The 18,316-nt window shown below is 43.7% G+C and overlaps 1 protein-coding gene across 1 annotated transcript in view; it reads left to right on the forward strand.

Annotated features, from left to right (window-relative positions):
• Nup75 (nuclear pore complex protein Nup75) overlaps nt 1-18,316 on the forward strand; it is a 77,988-nt gene that overhangs the window by 51,857 nt on the left and 7,815 nt on the right. Inside the window, exons 19-20 of the mRNA XM_075685649.1 lie at nt 5,231-5,262; nt 7,784-7,975. Of these exons, the coding sequence (XP_075541764.1) occupies nt 5,231-5,262; nt 7,784-7,975 (224 nt within the window). The remainder of the gene's footprint in view (nt 1-5,230; nt 5,263-7,783; nt 7,976-18,316) is intronic.

Genomic DNA, 18,316 nt, shown 5'->3' on the forward strand with positions numbered 1-18,316 from the left:
CACCTTTTAGGCACAGCGTGCAAAACACAAGTCGATAGGAATCCAGTGAAAGTCAAGGTTAGAGAGTCACCTCATGAGAGTTGACCCTTTAACGCCTAAGCCTGAGCTGTACGCGCCTTATTAATTCGTACCAATATTGCCGAGGGCGAGTCCTTCTCATCAACACTGCAGTTTCCATTGTTTTAATTGCCGCGAATGAGTCGCACACATCTACGCGTCCCACCGTCCACTACTGAGATGGCGCGCTCGTGCATATTATTTTGCAGCTTGCATCTGTTTTGCTCTCATGACTGAAAAAATATTATTGAAGACTTCTATGGGGGCATTATGAGAACTATTCTTCTAAAAACAAGGTTTGTTATTCAATGTTTTCATTGAGTAAAAGGAATAGAGCATACATTTACTTTTTCAATTAGCACACTACATGAAGAACCTCAGAAAAGTAAAAGAAGACTTTAAAATTTTGCTGCAATTTTCCAGGACAGATTTTGTGACAAAAGGGTTAAAGGCCAGCTATAACAAAATTTCACTTTAGCCATATTTGATACAAATGAGTAGTTCAGTAGAACCTCATTTGTACATGTTGGAAATAAAATATGTGAAGAAACATACTACAGAATAAAAAACATAACTTCGAAAATGTGCTACCCACGTTCACAAAAAAATTTGGCACTCAGCTGTAGTTATCTACGTAATGCAAAGCCTTGCCTGAATTCTTGCGGCACGAAGTGTTTGCAGGGACGCTGCCATGGCAGACGCCTACTGCTCAGTCGCGAATGCCTCGTGCATTTTCTTGTTCACGTGGGACCTAGTGGCTGGACAATGTATCATACGATCACAATTTGGCCAGGTACTAAGCGTTTGTGCCAAAATATTGTGTTTTCCTGGAACGTATTAACTAGTAAAAAAGAAGTGTAACTGCATAGTGTAATTTTTCCTGTTCTCGATGACGAACGTCACAGACATATCTGGGAGCTTTAAGCACCTCAATGGCGAGACGGCTTGTTGTGGCACCCCGCGGCAGCCATGGTATCTACGCTACGCAGCACCATGGCTTTGGAGATTGCAGGTGTGCACATTTGCAGTCTTTGAGGCAAGGAGGTTATATACTTAGAGGATGTCAAGGAGGCTCTCTAAAAGTGAGGCCAGTCACCGCCATCTTACGAGAGGCAAAAAGCTCAGAACACGAGTAGCCGTCATAGCGCAGCGTTGAACGCGTTGGTTGTGTTTATTGATTGTGTGCAGTTGGAATGGTGCTTGACTAATTGTGGCATGCATTTTGAGGGCATTACAACATCTCAGTAAGTCATGGCTTCACCAATAATTTAAAATTGTTTGCTTTTGTTTGCTCAAGACCAGATGGTGTGCGTATTTTTGCTTCAGTTTGGAACAGTTAGGAAGGTGCTCATATTTACATGCCTAGAATTTACGCATCAAGTAGTCGCTGGCACGTCGCTGCGTGTGACATTATGTGGTGTAGCTGACTCGGGTTGTGACTTGCAATACCCATTTTCCTTGACCTTCTCTATTTCATTTGCACGTGCTCACACGGGAAACCAGTGTGAGCATTCACAAGAAGAACGAGCGCTTGATTATGAAAAAAAAATGAAGGGAAGGGTTTCAATTGCAACACTCATCCAGCTAGAACTATAGCCAGCTAGAAGTGAATGGAAATTTATATCCAGTGCGCTTCTTCCTTTGTGTACACATTTGCATGTATCACTGGCTTCCTGTTCATTCACAAATACATACCAGCTCTCCCAGCAAAGCATCAGGTTGTACCATGACTTGAACACAAGAGTGGTTGTGCTCAACTCTGGTTACAAGATCGCACAGTGCTAGATAATGTTTCGGATACACCACATTACTCAAAAATCTAATTGAGCATATTGTGAGGAGCATGAACACTGCTTTCGAGACATCTGTTCTTTAAAATCAATGGAAACAGAACATGAGTTCCAAACTCAGCTTGTAATGAACCAGTATATACATTTTGAAAAGGTCAAGCATGACTGAAAAGGGTTTCTGCCGCTCCTATATTTGTGCAACATTGCTAACTGATATGTTTATGTTTATTTATTTATTTTTATTTATTTAAAAATACCTTACAGGCCTCAAAGTGAGGCATTGAGTAAGGGTGGCAGTACATAGAAAATACATAGAATATATCACATCTATAAAACCGTAGCAGTTTACATACTACAACCGTAAGTGCAACCGAGGTGAAAAAGAATTACTTAGTTCACGATTCACTAGTAAAAAAAAACATACTATAATAACAAGGAATGAATCACACAGAGTATGTTCAACGAAGTCATGTAATTGACAATTAATTTAATCAAAATTTAAAATTAATTAAATTGTAATTAAATATTTTAAAAAATGACAGAACAGTAATTAACACGACATTCCTATCGAATGGTAAACATAGTGACATAACAGTACTAACGCGACAATAATGTGTAAAACATAGTGCAAGTACAAGAAAACATGGTGCGACAAATGTAAAACTTGACATTTCTTTAGTCATGTAGTCAGCCAAGGCGTCATGGAATGAATCGTAGTTGGACCAGCATACAGTGCTATATGGAATCGAATTCCATAATCTGATAGCACAAGGAAGAGCAGAGTAAATTATCATGAAGCCTATGTGACATGGAGTACGGTCGCTTCAAGCATGTGGAGTGAATGAATTTGTGGAACAGTGATAAAAGGGAAACGTCTCGACAAGTGTTCAAGGATTGTTATGAAAGATTAAGTTTTATTTGTGTTACACTGGACTGGTAGCTGTAATCGTTTATGATGAAGCAGCTTGCTCTGTTCTGGACCCGTTGTAGCATTTCAATTAGGTATTTCTGGTGAGGGGACGAAATGGGAGATGCGTACTCAAGCTTCGGGCGAACGAGAGTTAGATAAGCTAGCTTGCGAACATTAGAAGGGACATTTCTTAACCCTTACAGGGTAGATTTTTTTTACGTATGCGACCGCCCAGGGTCGAGTTTTTTTTTTTTTTTTTTATTGCAGATTCTAACTCTTCTGAGGGACCTATTTCAAAAAAAATTTACCGTAATTCATCTAAAAAAAATAAAAATAAAAATAAATAAAAAAAGGAAATCACGAGTCTCCGAAAAAAGAAAAGAAAAGGAAACGCAAACACGGTGCCAACCTTCCTATGCGCACCCCTGTGAGAACTAAACAAGCAAGAAACAGGCGGTCACCTTTTGAGCGATTAGTAATGAGATAGCCATCAGCTTTGTGAGCGCAAGAAGCCAAAACCGCCCCCGCGCACACCAATGCGCGAGCAGTAGTATATAGACGTGCCGGAGTAAAGTAGCTCTAAAACAAACCATGCAACGAAAACCGAGAGAGAGAGGCACGAGGAAAAAATTCCCTGTATTCCCACATAGTAGCAGCACATGCAGGAAAAAAAAAATTCTAGCCGTGGAGTTGGCAAGGTGGATCCACTTGGAATGAATTCTCAAGATGACACCAGTTTCGACACATTAATTCCTGAACTTTGCAGCCAAACGCATTGGTGTTCCAGTTAATCTGTTAACAAAACGTCATATTATGCATTGAAGCACACAAGTAACTGGAACGCCAATGCATTTATCCTCAAAGTTTGAGAATTAATATCTCGAAACTGGTGTCGTTCTGAGAATTCATTCCAAGTGGATCCGCCTTGTGAACTACACGGCTAGAAATTGTAAATTGCAACAAGGGTCATACGGTAATTAGTTTAAAATGTAATTAGTATTTTTGTTAATTAGTCAATTTTGCATTTCAATTTTTTTTAAGTAGCATCCGCTGCTTTGAGTAAACCACTACCTTGTGATCTGGAATTGAGCTCTCTCCCACAGGCAACCTCTAAAAAATTTTAAAGTGTTCGCTGAAACACCCTGTATTTAAGAAGGTGCTTCATACAATGTTAGAGTGGTCCCTGAATGACTGAATTTCCTATGCGGGCATCCAATTGTGGGTGGAATAGTACCGCAGCTCAGTTTATTGCAATTAGTAACGACATACAGCACTTGCCACTATGCAACAAAAATAGAGTGTTGTGTGCTGAGGAACACATTAAATTTCAGTACTATAGGCACTGCAGCGAGATTAATCATGATCAGCAGATTTCATGCTTACTTTTTTGTGTGTGATTGTATTTTGTTAGCAAAACATACAGGGTCCATTATGAAAGTAATGCGCATGATTTTATTATGGCGCGACTATTCATGGCAGCGCAGTAAAACCAGTCAGGAAATGTGGCGAGGGTTCTGCCCTACACATGTCCACATTTGCGGTTCATGGGATAGTGACCAAGGATCTGCAAATGCGCAAGGCCTGCACAAAGCTTGTGCCGAAAGTGTTGACGGAAGATCAGAAAGAACTTCAAATTTTGTGCTGTCAAGAATTGTCGGATTTGATTCAAAATGAGCCAGTCTTTCTTAACTCTGTCATAACTGGAGACGAATCCTGGATATTCGAGTACGACCCAGAATCGAAAAGGCAGAGCAGTGAGTGGCACACAAAATCATCCCCCCGCCTCAAGAAAGCGCGAATGAACAAGTCTCACACCAAAACAATGCTTATCGTCTTCTTTAACGCCTGAGGAATCGTCCATTTTGAGTTTGTACCGCAGGGAGAAATCGTCAACTCAGCCGTTTACCTGGAGGTGCTCAAGAGATTCAAATGCCGGGTTGCTTGCGTGAGGGCTGACATGCTGACAGACACGGTCAAGCTCCACCATGACACTGCCCCTAGCCACACGTCCTTCATCGTTACCAACTTCCTGGCCCGGAACAATACCCCGGTGGTCCCCCATCGCCCTTACAGTCCCGACTGGCTCCGTGCGACTTTTTTTTATTTCCCCGGCTGAAGAGAGCGCTGAAAGGAAAGCACTGGGAGACCGTGGAAAACATCCAAAAGCATGCTACAGCGTTCCTGAGAGACATTCCTGTCGAGGACTTTCAGGGTGCCTTCCAGGCATTGTAGACACGTCTCCGCAAGTGTGTTGATGCAGGAAGAGAGTAGTTTGAAGAATTTTTACCATTTGTACAGGTCCATTCAATAAATCTATTTTTCGCAGCAAATGCGCATTACTTTCATAATGGACTCTGTACAGCTGTAGTTGTCTGTGCTTCACACTTCATTTACCTGGAAGAATGTTTGCATAGCAATGTTTGATAATTTTTATTTGAACTAGAACTTATGTTTCCTTTCCTTTTCCTTACAGAATCCAGTACTAACATCAAGACTGGCAGACCAGTAAGTCTACTTGCAGTACTTCTGCTGTGCAGTTCACATGCTGATAGTATCTAATGGGCACTGTTAAGTAATGTATTATTGGGCCTGGAGAATGCTTACTTACGTGTATGGTTACTGGGGGAATAATTTATATTCTTCTTTCATAGTGGACCTAATATGCACTGAATGCTGTGCGGATAAGAGATTCGTAATGGATGGCTCTTACAGCTGAACTGCTGACAGGTTTGCACTCAGATCTTTCAGAGAAATAGCATTTAATGCCATGTTTGGGCATCATAATTTGTGCGTTTTGTCCATTACAAACTGCTACATGTGGTCTGGGGAAATGAGAGACTGAAAAATTTGCTCTCATAGTGTAACAAGAGGAGCACAGTGGTGCAGTCTGTTAGTGGTGTGATGGAACATAGCATGCATTGTGCTTTGCCATGGCACCGACAGATAGTGCCTTTGCTCCTTTCACTGAGAAAATCGGCACTTCTTGCCTGCCATCGTCACCCATAGCACACACTTCTGATTTACTGTGTTTGCGCGATTCTAACGTGCCCCTTTTCTGAATAAAAGGTGTATTAAAATTTGCATGTGCATTACAATTGTAACTAATTCAGTATCAAAAACGAAACAGGTTGTCACTCTAAAGAAAGCTCAATGCAAGGTAGCTAGCCCACGCTGCCATTGCATGGGTCGTATGAAGAAAGCGGCGCTTGGAGACATCGTAAGGTGGGCCCATGGTGCATAGAGTGCTCTCCCGCAGGCGATGATTGTTGCGTACCTCCAGAAGTGTGGCATTTCTAATGCATTGAACGGAACTAAAGATGACTTTCTGTGGTCAGTAGACAGCGAAAAGGAGGCGTCGTTGGTCTCTGATAGCGACTAGCCACCAAGATTCAGCTGTACGCATTGTGTGCCTTTGTACATTCCATGAAATTGTTTCAACACGGTACGCATCAAGTCAGATTTTGTTACTTGATGTGTGCAGTAAGATTTGCACTAAGTTATTTTTCTGAATATTTGGACAGTAATGTAACTGCAGATTACAATCAGTGGCACGGTGAAATCGTGCAAATACGGTATTCAGATCAAACAGCTCCTGCTTTTAAACATGGTGTCAAACAAAATAAACCATGAAATGCCACTTTTGCATCACACATTAGAGCAAAGGAAAATCAGACATCCACCTGTTCGTAGCAATTTCTACAAAGGAAACCCATACAGGTTCCTCTAAAGAAAAGCCTCAGAGTTGAAGAAAAATTCGTCCTGGTCCGGCACGAATTTTTCCAACGTCCGGACCAGGACGAATTTTTCTTCAACTCTGAGGCTTTTCTTTAGAGGAACCTGTATGGGTTTTCTTTGTAGCAATTGCTACGAACAGGGGGATGTCTGATTTTCCTTTGCTCATTACTTCTCTCCACCTTGCGGGTTTTCGCAGAACTACTACGTCAAACACATTAGAGCATCAGCGAGCCTGCAGTTTAACAAGGATTGCCACTTATTTACAAGACCTTCGTTTGAGCTCTCTCATTTACTCAACGTTCTGTACATGACTGCTTACAGATCAGGAGAACCTGGCTATACACTTTTTCCGCTGCAGAGAAGAATAATTGGCTCCTTGTTAAGGAAAATTTGATTTCAGTAACATTATTTATTAGTTGCATTTTTTAATATAGACTTTCAAACAGCTGAGTCAGTGTTTTCTGCAAGACATTGAGCACTGTCAACACTGTGGGGATGCGCGACTCACGCGTCCCCTGATATGTTGTTTTTTCCACATCGCTCCCGTCTCCTGCAATGCGGCTTCGCCGCGTGGCCTGGGGCCCGCGGCGGTCGGTGTGGTTGAAGCACAGTACGAGAGGTGGCGCGAGTGTTGCGCTGCTAACGCTGCCTCACGGCGGAGTTACTTGGGCATGAAATGGAGAAGGCGCTTCCTCTTTGGCTGTAGGTCGGCGAACGCCACGGACGTCCCGCGCTTGCACCGATCCATGCTTCTGCGAGACCATCTTGCGTGGCCTCCTTCGAACGCACCACCGTTCGCATGGCCGTACGCGCGAACGACCAGGCATTGGGATCCAGCATGGGGCGAACATCGGACTTCTAGATTTATCGCGCGCCCATCGGCATGTTTTGTGGATAGCAACTCGGCAAGGAGGCATTGATCTATGAAAGGTGCAATAAATGCCCTTGTGATTGTTTGCACTACTGTGTTGTTGTTCCTTTGTCCCAAGAGCACGGGTGTGAGAACCCCACAACACACCACCCAACTCAATCTCAGCTGTCAAGCACTAGTATGTGTGTTTGGCACTTCGTCTTCACTCGAAATGTGGCAATGGCGTTGCTGTTATTAGCCGAGAAAAAAAAGTATAGAGTACTGCATGTGAAGCAAACTAAGCATTAGAATATGAGTTGCCAATTGCACTTGATTTTTTGTAATTTTGTGATTGGTTTCCATGCAAAATAATAATAATAATTTACTTGGCTTTTTTTTTTTTTTTGCAATCCTTCCTTCCATTTTCCCTCTACGCCACAGGTTCTTGGCCGAGTACAGTGAACGGCGGGAGCTGCCCTGCCTGGACTTGCTTGAGAACATGGGCGAGAGCATGTTGTTCAGTGACCGCCTGACATTCCTTGCCAACTACCGGGAGTTCCAGCGCAAGCCCCCTGGCCAGGCAGCTGCACGTCTTCTAACTGACCTCATCGACTCGCAGCTTGCACCTCACTTGTAAGTTGTCATTCTTCCGGGCCTCCTTCAGAGTAAGTAATCATATGTAAGGGGCGCTAAAGGAGAAATGCTAAATCACTTGGAACTAATAGAGAACTCTGTCAAACTGTTTTCATTCATTTCACAGAAGTAGGTAGACTTTAACGAAAAGCATTCTTCCTTCAAGTCATGCCAGTTTTTGTGGTACCTCGGTATTTTGCTGTTTTCGTGGGTCAGTGAACTGGCAAACATGTACTGCCATCTGTGGCCAAGGATAAGTAGCTGAGGCCTGTAGCAACAGAAACAACAGGCGAGAACCAGCCAAGCACGTTGAGTGAGAGTTCATCGTGCATCTGCGACATGTTCCGCGAGTGTCTCCTCTTTCAACGTGCCCTTTTGGTTGGCGTCATATTACCTGGAGCAAGTGACGCTAATGAGCAGTGCTAGCTGAGGCGTTGGTTGGAGGCCGTGAGCATCGTGTTTGTTTAGTGGTTTCAATTTCCCCTTGGCGTCTTAAAACACTAGGCAATAGTAAAACAGCAAGGAGTGGCTCAAGCCATTAGGGTCTCGCCAGCTCGATGCGGGTCAGTGTCTTGTGCTGCAACAGTTTGCGCAATACTCCACGTATGTTTTTGCCAATACAGTTGGTCTGCCAAATGAAGGTCGAAGTTCTATCTTTGAAATTTTGTGCCAGAACCCCAGCTTCAATATATCAGTGTGTCATCATGGTCTTATAAGTATTTTCTCATACTTGTGTCCACTGTGGTTCAGTAAAACTTCTTGAAACAAGTTAAGTCTTTGGCTTCTTTAGAATACAGTGTAGTCCATCTTTGCCAATAAAAAAAAAAGAAAGGTGGCACTGCCACCTATCTTTTGTCATTGCATCTTCTCTAGCCCACCAAGTCTCCTCTCGTGGCAAGTGTGGCATTGTTTGCATTATAGGAGGGTAGCTTAATTATACAGCTCAAATAATTTTTTTACTTTGTGTCCATTGAAGCTAAACCTCATTCCGACAAAGTTGCATCGAAGGCTGAAATATAGGCTCGTGCAAATATTCAGTACTATTCGCTTCGGTTTGAATTTCAGTGTTGTAATTTTTCGAAATGAACGAATATACATATTTGTTCATTTCTCTGTTCCCAATCTCTTCAGCATTGCTGATCACGGAGAACTTTGCCTTAAACATGGTATTGCGGTAGCGCTGCCACGTAACCACACCTCAAGGCGAAATTCTGACTGTTGCGAAGCCAACACCTTGAGTCAAAATTTGCATATTAACTGCATCCCAATTTTGCTATTAACTTTTAAAGATTTTTTCATTTTTGATGCGGCACTAAACAGTAACTCTCGTATCTTACACTTGGCGAAACAGCGCCGATTAGTCCCAACAGCCAGGGCAGGCTTGGTGGGTGACTGTAAACTGTTGCAGAAAGTATGCTGCCTATTGGTGATTGGGCCCGAGGTCTTGCATGCAGACAAGATTGAGGACCGCAAAAGCAGCGAGCGTGCCTACCAAGTTCGTACGTGCGCTTATTGAATGGAATGGGTTAAGCTCGTGTGTCAGTGGAAAGCCTCAAGCTGAATTTGTGCAACACTGCTTAAACAGCCAACATCGTGCAGTCAAGCCTGCACTTCACAGCATCACGACGATGCACAACTGGCAAACACAAAATGTTCCCATGGCATAACAAATCTTCTGTGCTACTGGAGTTGTAAAAAATGTTGAACTTGCATTTTTGCATAAAAGTTTCTGCATGACGGCACTTTGAAAATAAACTGTATTCTGAAATGAACCTGTTTCCTTTTTGGCAAGTAAAGCAATCTTTTTTTTTATTTTTACATTTGTCAACATCCGGCACTTATGTCTTGGTTTTATGCAAATCCTGCAATTTGAACTGCTTCGTTCAAAATTATTCTTCACTAATTATTATTTGCTTCAAGCCGAAGACCTGATATTCGCACAAGCCTACCGAAATGCCTTTGTTATAGCCGATGTATAAGATAAGCGTACATGGCGATGTCAGATAAAAATTTCACAATCAGTTCTATGCAAAAAAAGAACACTAGCATGATGCGCCCAATGGGAAAATTTTGATGGCCTATCAGTGGCTTACTATGCCGATACATGGCCCATGAACAATGCTAAGCCTTTGCGTGGCCCTTAATGTGCAAGTCCGCGATTGGTGTGATCACATGAGCTGGAACGTTGGCTTGTCGACTGTGGCCCAGCCGAGTCAAGCCGCTGGCCAAGACACGCACATCCAGAATGTGCCATTCAAGTTGGTCTTGCCAAGTACAATATTCGACATTCTTGCCACCAGAATACGTTTTGTACTGAAAGTAAACAAATATTAGCTTCACTGTAACTTATATCTTAGACCTTGCATTTTCGGTTTCATAAAAGGAGTAGAATATGTACTTGCAGAAATGAAGCATCGGCAACAAAATTTTACGTTTATTTCGTTATATATCAAGCAACTTGTTATCCCTGCTTTTATTTTTTGTTGAGATTGAACTGTAATCAGTATGTCTTTAATAGTTATAGTTTGATGTCCTTAAATAACACTGTGGGTTACAACAGATGCCGTATTAGAAGAGAGCCATATGTTCAATTTTTGCCACCCATAGTTCTTTAACTTGCACCGAAATCTAAATATATGCACAGAAGTATTTCTTGCATTCTGCCCCCACCGAAATGAGAATGCTGTGGCTTTTAATCAAATCTGCAGCCTCATGCCCACCAGCAGATTGCCATAGCTGTTGATCCACAGCAGTGGATTTGAGAGAATGCACTCTTTCAGCCAATGCTACAACTAGCTTGACAAGACGTCACATTAGGGTATGAGAAACAAGCTCTGTAGTGCATTTGTTTATTACGAGCAAGCATAGATGCCCAGTCTGTGAAATTGGTGAAATTATGTTAGAAGGGAGCGCCGGAGGAGGAAAGCGCTTGGAGGTAGAGAAAAGAATCATTGCGTCCGCTTCCGTTTGTGCTTCGATGCTGCGGTGCTCGCTGTACATGTTCGTGGCGTCTGTTCTTTGCATGTGTAGCAATATGCGCTTTTTCTGTGGCATACCAGGTGTTGCACCGTGGAAATAGGTGTAATGTCCGTGACCGCCTTTGTCGCCCTTAGCATTTGTGCTTCGATGCCGCGGTGCTCACCGTGCATGTTCATGCCATCCATATGCTTGCGCAGAATCCGTGTTGATGATGTGAAATGTCACTAAGTATTTATATTTTCTCATCAGTGACATCAGTGGGCAGAAACTACTCAACCAGTAATCTTGATCTAAAGGTCAACTGCACTGAAGACTGAAGTTAGTTGCGTCAAGCCAGTTGTTGATAAAAGCACAAAATCCATTTCCGGCATGTAATCATGACTGAACGATTAAGAAGATAGGGCTTGTTGTTCTAACCATGTGTTTTTTGGCGTAGCTGACATTGAGCCAAAAACGTGGCAAGAATTGGAAAACAAGATAGCAGAACTTTGTAATTCTAAGCTTTACATAAAGTTAGACCCCGTAGATATCAAGCACACCCATTGAATTGCCAAATACAGCACTAATAGAAAGAGACCTATAATTGTCAAGTTAGCACACTTCAAAGTGAAACAACATATTCTTTCAAATGCTAAACAACTAAGAGTGTCCAACCATGGCATATCAGAAGGCTACTCATCTAACATTCAGCATGCATGTAAACAACTAATCGAGTTTGGCAAGTCCCAACGGAAACCTTTTAAACATTGGTATGATGAACTAATCATGGAGAACATAACTTACAAGTATGATAACGCTACAAATAGAGTCATATCAATTTCATAGCTACCATCACGCACTACTGTAAAACCAAATAGCATCCCTGAATCACTTGTTTATATTGTTAAGAACGGCCAGCTGCAGTGGAAGTTTTGCCAACCAGTTGCGACCGCGAGCGTCATCTTTTCCTGGAGCGCTGCCGCCAACCTCTAGCCAAGGCGTGACTAAGTCGACTTTGTTTCGGGAACAATACGCGCGTCCTCCACTCTCCGTCGCTTCAGCTAGGATGCGTTTGATGAAGCAGGCTTTGTGCTGAAACCGCCACTGTTATGCTCTAGCCTCGTCGCCGTTGTGACTGAATGAGTTCGGCGGGCCAACTATTGTTACCGAACCCACCAACGCGCCATGAGTGGGGGAGTTGCCGCGGGAACGTCATCGGAGACCTCTTCCCACGCGCCGACCAAGACGCAAGACAATGGCTACCCGGGCGCACTGCAAGGGTCCGCTCCGAGTTCTACGAAATTCGTGTGATGTCAGTTTCGGACCGAGAACCTGTGTGTGTGTGCGCGTGTGTGTGTGTGTGTAAACCGTCGCGTGGAGAGGCGGCGTGTTTATGATGACTGGACGAATGTTTCCGCCACCTTGGAATCGGGGGAGGACCGAGTGTTTATAAACGGCTGTTGTGCGGATGCTCGATACACTTTCTTAAGCAGTCATGTTAGAATGAGACACTCTCTTAAAGGGAAGCTGAAGAGTCTGTCGAATTCAATAAGACACTCATATACGGATGCGGGAACCTTATAAACCATGTAGGTAGAATTTGGTTTTTTTTTTTTTCAATTAGGAGCGACGTAATCGTCGGTTAAAATTGCGCTGTAGCTCCGCCCCCCGTCGAATGGCGCGCGCTGCTGCTGACGCTGACGATGCGAGCGGAGTCCGGAAACCGCGGTGTTGTGACGTCAACTCTAGTGTTTTGTTCCTTCGCAGCCTGCGCGACCGTGCCTGACCGTGCTTGTTTCTGCGTGCGTGCCATCGTAATCTGCTTCGATCGACCCTGCATTCCTTTGTTGGTGCGTCTGCGTGTATGTAGAGTGGTAGTCAACGTGCACAGCATCAACTGAAGTAGTGGGCCGATCATGCCGGCTTTCTGTGCAGCCTACGGTTGCACGAGCACCAGCGGCTCCGACGATGTTGTCTTCCATTGCTTCCCACAAGACAAGAAGCTTTTAAAGAAGTGGGAGGCTGCTGTGAAGCGAAAGAATTTCAAGGCCTCAAGAACAACAGCGCTGTGCTCCAACCACTTCTGTGACGACGATTATCACAGGAATTTATCATTAAAACGTGCATTGGGTTTGCCAGTCAAGTCGGCTCGTCTAAAGCCCGGCGCAGTGCCGTCAGTGTTCGCGTACACAAGGAGCTCGTCACCGCTGTCAAAGCCAGCTTTCAGCTTTTGTCAAGGCCAGTTTGCATGTGCTGGAAAGCCGGCGCACGCCAGGACGCTACGCTCCCCCTTCTCTCGCGCACAGCGAGAAACCGACCGTCTCACGTAGCCGACGGAATTCGCCACCTTTACGACTTCGGTTACGAGTAGTGTGCAGATGGCGCACAGATGAAGGTCACTACACGTACTGCATGAACCGGGAAGCTTTTCAAGCGTTTAAACCGTCTTTGTAGATTGCCGACAGCTTTGGACAGCGCACAAATGCTGACAATCGCATCCCCGCTTACGTTCCATGAGGAGGCATGCAGGAAAACAACACTACAGTTGTTTGACCGGAAACGAGCTCACTAGATCGGCGAAAGATCGGCGAGATCACTAGATCGCTTTGCAAAAAACATACTCACCAAAGAGCATTTCCAACACGAGGAGATCCCAAGACTTCGCTTTCGTTCGCGTCGAAAGCACTGCTCGCACCAGCATCGTTTGCTTCTTCGAGAGGCCGGCTCTTCGCAATCGGCTCGTACATGTAGGGAGTAACGCCGAACTCCTCAGAAAAACGCAGTCTCTCTAAATTTTCCATTACCTCTTAATTTTCCATTACAGCACCAAACTACCTGGCACCGAGCTTCATGTGTAGCGGCAGCGGTCGGTCACTAGAGTTGACGTCACGAGGCGCCCGACCAATCACAGGCGGAAACGAGACGCGCAATCTGGGCGGGTCCGCTGCTGCACTTTTCGTCGAAATTATATATATTTGCGCTTTCTTTCGCTCAATTTCGAAACGATATTCGAATTCGGAGGGTTGAAAACCATTATGTACACATGTTCACTCATTTTTTCTGGAAAACCTTTCGGCTTCCCTTTAAGCAGTCATGTTAGACTGACGTACTTTCTGTCGCAGTCATGCTAGACTGATGAACTGCATGTAAATACTGTAAATAAACCCTTATTCCTCGTTCTCAATGAGAAGCAGTACTTCCCTTCATCAACGTCCTCAGCGTGGATAAGTTGGACAATGGCATGGGCCAGGTACCTTCTAATTCATGCCCGGCTCCAATCTTGACAGCGGATCACGAGCGATGGGATTGAGCCCCCAATCCTAACAATATTATCATAAGAAGCTTGCTGCCCAAACACAAAGCACTTTGTAGCCTCATTGATTCTTCTGATTTTCAGCTTTTCATACTAATAGAAGCATGGCTGAATTCAACCGTCGATGACGCAGTACTTAATTAATTCCTGCTCATTTCATGATTCCATTCCATGATTCCATTCCATGATTTTGACATTTTTAGATGGGATTGTGTACTTGATGAAAAGAGCGCTTGAAGACGCGGACTAAAAGAACAACATTACAGTATGCAAAACTAAAGAACAACAGTATGAAAAACCAACTCGCCCACACCAAGCTTCTGCTGCTTCAGGGATCGTGTAGGCAAGCAATGAGGAGGTGTCCTGATAGCTGCCCATCATAGCCTTTGTTGTTTGATTCTCGATATCACTTCACCTATAGAAATTTCATTCGTGTTGTGCAGTTCCTCATACCTATAAATTCTTATCGGTGTATGCTATCGACTTTCCTATGCAGATACTTCTTCACTATTCACTTCCACGAGGCACTGCATTCTGTTACGACACCATTCAGTCATGCGCAACTACTCCTCTTAGGTGACTTTAATCTTCCTGGTATAACATGCTCCGAACCAGCCATAACGCTGTCTAATAACCTCGAAAGTAATTTTCTTAACACATGCCTCACCTTTGGTTTGACGTAGCTGGTATAGACCTTTGCACCAGAAGCCTCGAACCGGAGAGTCGGAAACGGATATCACGCCCCCGGTAGCGAGAGTGGCTAGTGTGTCTAAGTTGCCCTCTCTTGCTGGACTGTCACGCGCGCAGTTCCCGCATTGACTGCACGACGTTTTCGCGATTTTAAGCTTATCCGCACAGGCTATACGAATGTCCGGGCAGCACTGCGCCGTGTGCGGTTGTTCTAAAAACCAGAAGCGCAATGCAGCAAGAAAAGTGCAGTGCAGCACGCACAATGTTCTGCAAGAGGACTGCGGCTGCAAGATGTAACTGTTGTATCGGTTTCCTGCCGACGCGGTACTGAAGCATCGCTGGATTAGCGCTGTAAATCGTAAGGGATTCATCCCTACGGAGTCGTCGTGCGTCTGCTCGATTCATTTTATCGACATGAAGCGGAAATCTGAGAATCCAGAGCCGATGCTTCAGCTCGGATACGCGAGGAAGGTAAGATGCACTGTGTGTGTCTTCATCGTCTGCTCCTAATGTTTAGATGGGCTATAAACATACAAATATGAGCCGGAAGTGGCAAGACGATGGCAATATTTGCTTCCGTGCTATTGCCACGGAAGTGGCAATAGCACGGAAGTGGCAAGACGACTCTGCGAAGGCCGAAGATATGGAGAAAAACAGATGTAGATAGCAACCAACGTTTTTAATCTGTTTGTTGATAGCAACAGCAGCGCTGAGCCGGCTGAGGCTGAGCAACGACAGTCCAGTATGTCATCGCCACCAAGCTGACGCTAGGCGGCGCCGGTAGTCCAAATATGGCGGTGCCTGTGGAAGCCTCAGTGCAAAGGTCTATACCTACCCCAATGTGAAAGAACAAACAGTGCTCTAACATACTCAACCTTATCCTAAAATTCCATCCCGATGGTGTTTCTTCTATAACACATCTACCAGAACTAAGTGATCACTCAGTACTGCATGCAGAATTATCTTGACGACTACCTCGGGGCAAAAAAAAGAAAATAACACTTTACGATAAAGGTGATTACATCAGTATTAACAATGCACTAATTGAGTTTTACAGCTGGTACATAAAGTATACGCTCATTACAACGGACCTGCGTACAACAGACTTTCGGATATAATGGACCATATTTCAACCTTAGTTTGCTCTACCTATTTTATTAATGCAACGAAGTTCGCTTTTAACAGACTGCTACGACAGACTATTGCCTGCAGTGGATGAAATTAGCGGCAACTTTTGTCAAAATCTGCGTATAAAATAGACTTCTGTCGTGTAGGCAGGGGTTGGCAACTGACTTGCGAGGGTCAGCCGACGATCGCGGCTCAATATTGCATGTGCTAGGAAGGAAGGAAGGCAGGGCGGAAGCGTGCCGTCTTCTTGTGTGCCCGAGGCATGGGGCGGAGGCAAAGGAGAGATGGGGGGGGCCTTCTACTCCAGTGGCTGCTGCTTGTGGCGCGGCCGCCATATCTTGAAAGGGATCTGCAATGTGGACGCAGTGCGCGCCCGCACAGGCGCTGCATCTTCAAAGCGATTTACGATGTGGACAAAGTGCGCCCAGTGCCAGTAGCCTTGTATGCGCTGTGCTTTCGATGTTTAGTTCGCATTGAAGCGAAAGACAGCACAAAGGTCAATTCGCTTGATGCTTCGCCTCTCAAGCGCAACTGCGACTTCTTCTTCTTCTTCTTCTTTTTCTTTTTTTACTTTGAACATTTGTCACTCACTCTTCGCAATAAAGTTGTTAGACATCGCGACGAAAGTTGTTTTTTATCAGATTACCAAGGTTCATTGTAACGAAAGTCAACTGTATTATATATCTCCCAAAGCACATAGTAGACACCAATAAAATGCTTTTTAAATATAAAATGATTGAACTCGCTGAGAATTACGTACAAACATCACCTTAACCGAGCGATCTCTGTCCCCATGATTCAACTACACATTAAAACGACTAAACAATAAGAAGAAAGGTTATTTCGCAAAGCCAAACATTCCAATACCACTCCTGCCTGGGAAAAATATAACGCCAGTGAAGAGACGTTTGATACTTTGGCTGCAACAGCTAAATGAACCTTTCACTCAACAACACTCCCTAGTATGCTGCAAAACAATCTGAAACAATTCTGAATATACATTAGCCCAAATAACTATTAATCATTATTTCATGAGAAGCCAACAAACAAGGACACCAAGGAAAACATAGGGGAGATTACTTGTACTTGCTAATTAAGTTAAAGAAATGATAAATTAATGGCAATGAAAGTGGATGAAAAAACAACTTGTGGGGAACGATCCCACGTCTTCGCATTATACATGCGATGCTCTAACCAATTGAGCTACTGTGGCACGGTCTCCCCATCCACTTTCTTGGGTATTTGGGTTCTACTAGAACTAACCTTGGGAGTGTTAGCCAGCGCCACCACTCACAAACCTTGGTGGCGGATGTGGAACATCCTTTCTGCCACAGGCATCATGAGTACGTGATCTTTCTGGGTGAAGGCAACTGGTCAAGAAACCTGCACATGCTACCTGAAGGCATTAATGGTGCCGGATTCGAGACCCTCGTTATCTAAGAATGAGAAAAAAGGGGTTAACCAAGGGGCCCGATATTTATTAATCATATCATGAGAAGCCAACAAACAATGATACCAAGGAAAACATAGAGGAAATTACTTGTACTTACTAATTGAACTAAAGAAATAATGGCAATGAAAGTGGATGAATAAACAACTTGCCGCAGGTAGGTTAGAGCAATGTTAGAGCAATGGTTAGAGCATCGCACGTGTATTGCAAACACGTGCGATGCTCTAACCATTTGAGCTACTGCGGGATGAAAAACTTTTCATCCACTTTCATTGCCATTAATTTATATATATATATATATATATGCCCACTTCTCCTGTTATATATTATGTATTTCCAGCTCTCCTATAAATCCCCAAATGGGTTATAGTTGGGGTATAGTTGGGTATATTATAGTTGGGGTATATTTAAATGAAGAAACAAATATGCTCCACATAATTAATCACAGTTTCATTTTATTTAATTGCAACTAGTGATTTGTTTGTAGCAGCAAGTTCAATTTTCCAGGTGAGTTCAGGTATCAGGATTAGTGGACCACTCATTTTTCACATGTTCTTGCACAGCCCACATTTTTCTATGGCAGGAATGCATTTTTCTGAATAAGCAGAAGCAGTCACCAATCCAGGTGTGCAGTGCCTGCATTTGTTATTCATTACATTGTTTGTAGAGATAGGCAATTGATTTACTAAGGGTTTCATTTAGCGACAGGTGCTTTAATTGTGACAAAGATTTAAATCTATAATTAGTCATTTGCATTGCTCAATCAAAATTTGGGTCTCAGTTTCTTCACAGAAGAAAATTT

This window comes from Dermacentor variabilis, chromosome 3, assembly GCF_050947875.1.
Source record: "Dermacentor variabilis isolate Ectoservices chromosome 3, ASM5094787v1, whole genome shotgun sequence".
Classification (NCBI taxonomy): Eukaryota; Metazoa; Arthropoda; class Arachnida; order Ixodida; family Ixodidae; genus Dermacentor; species Dermacentor variabilis.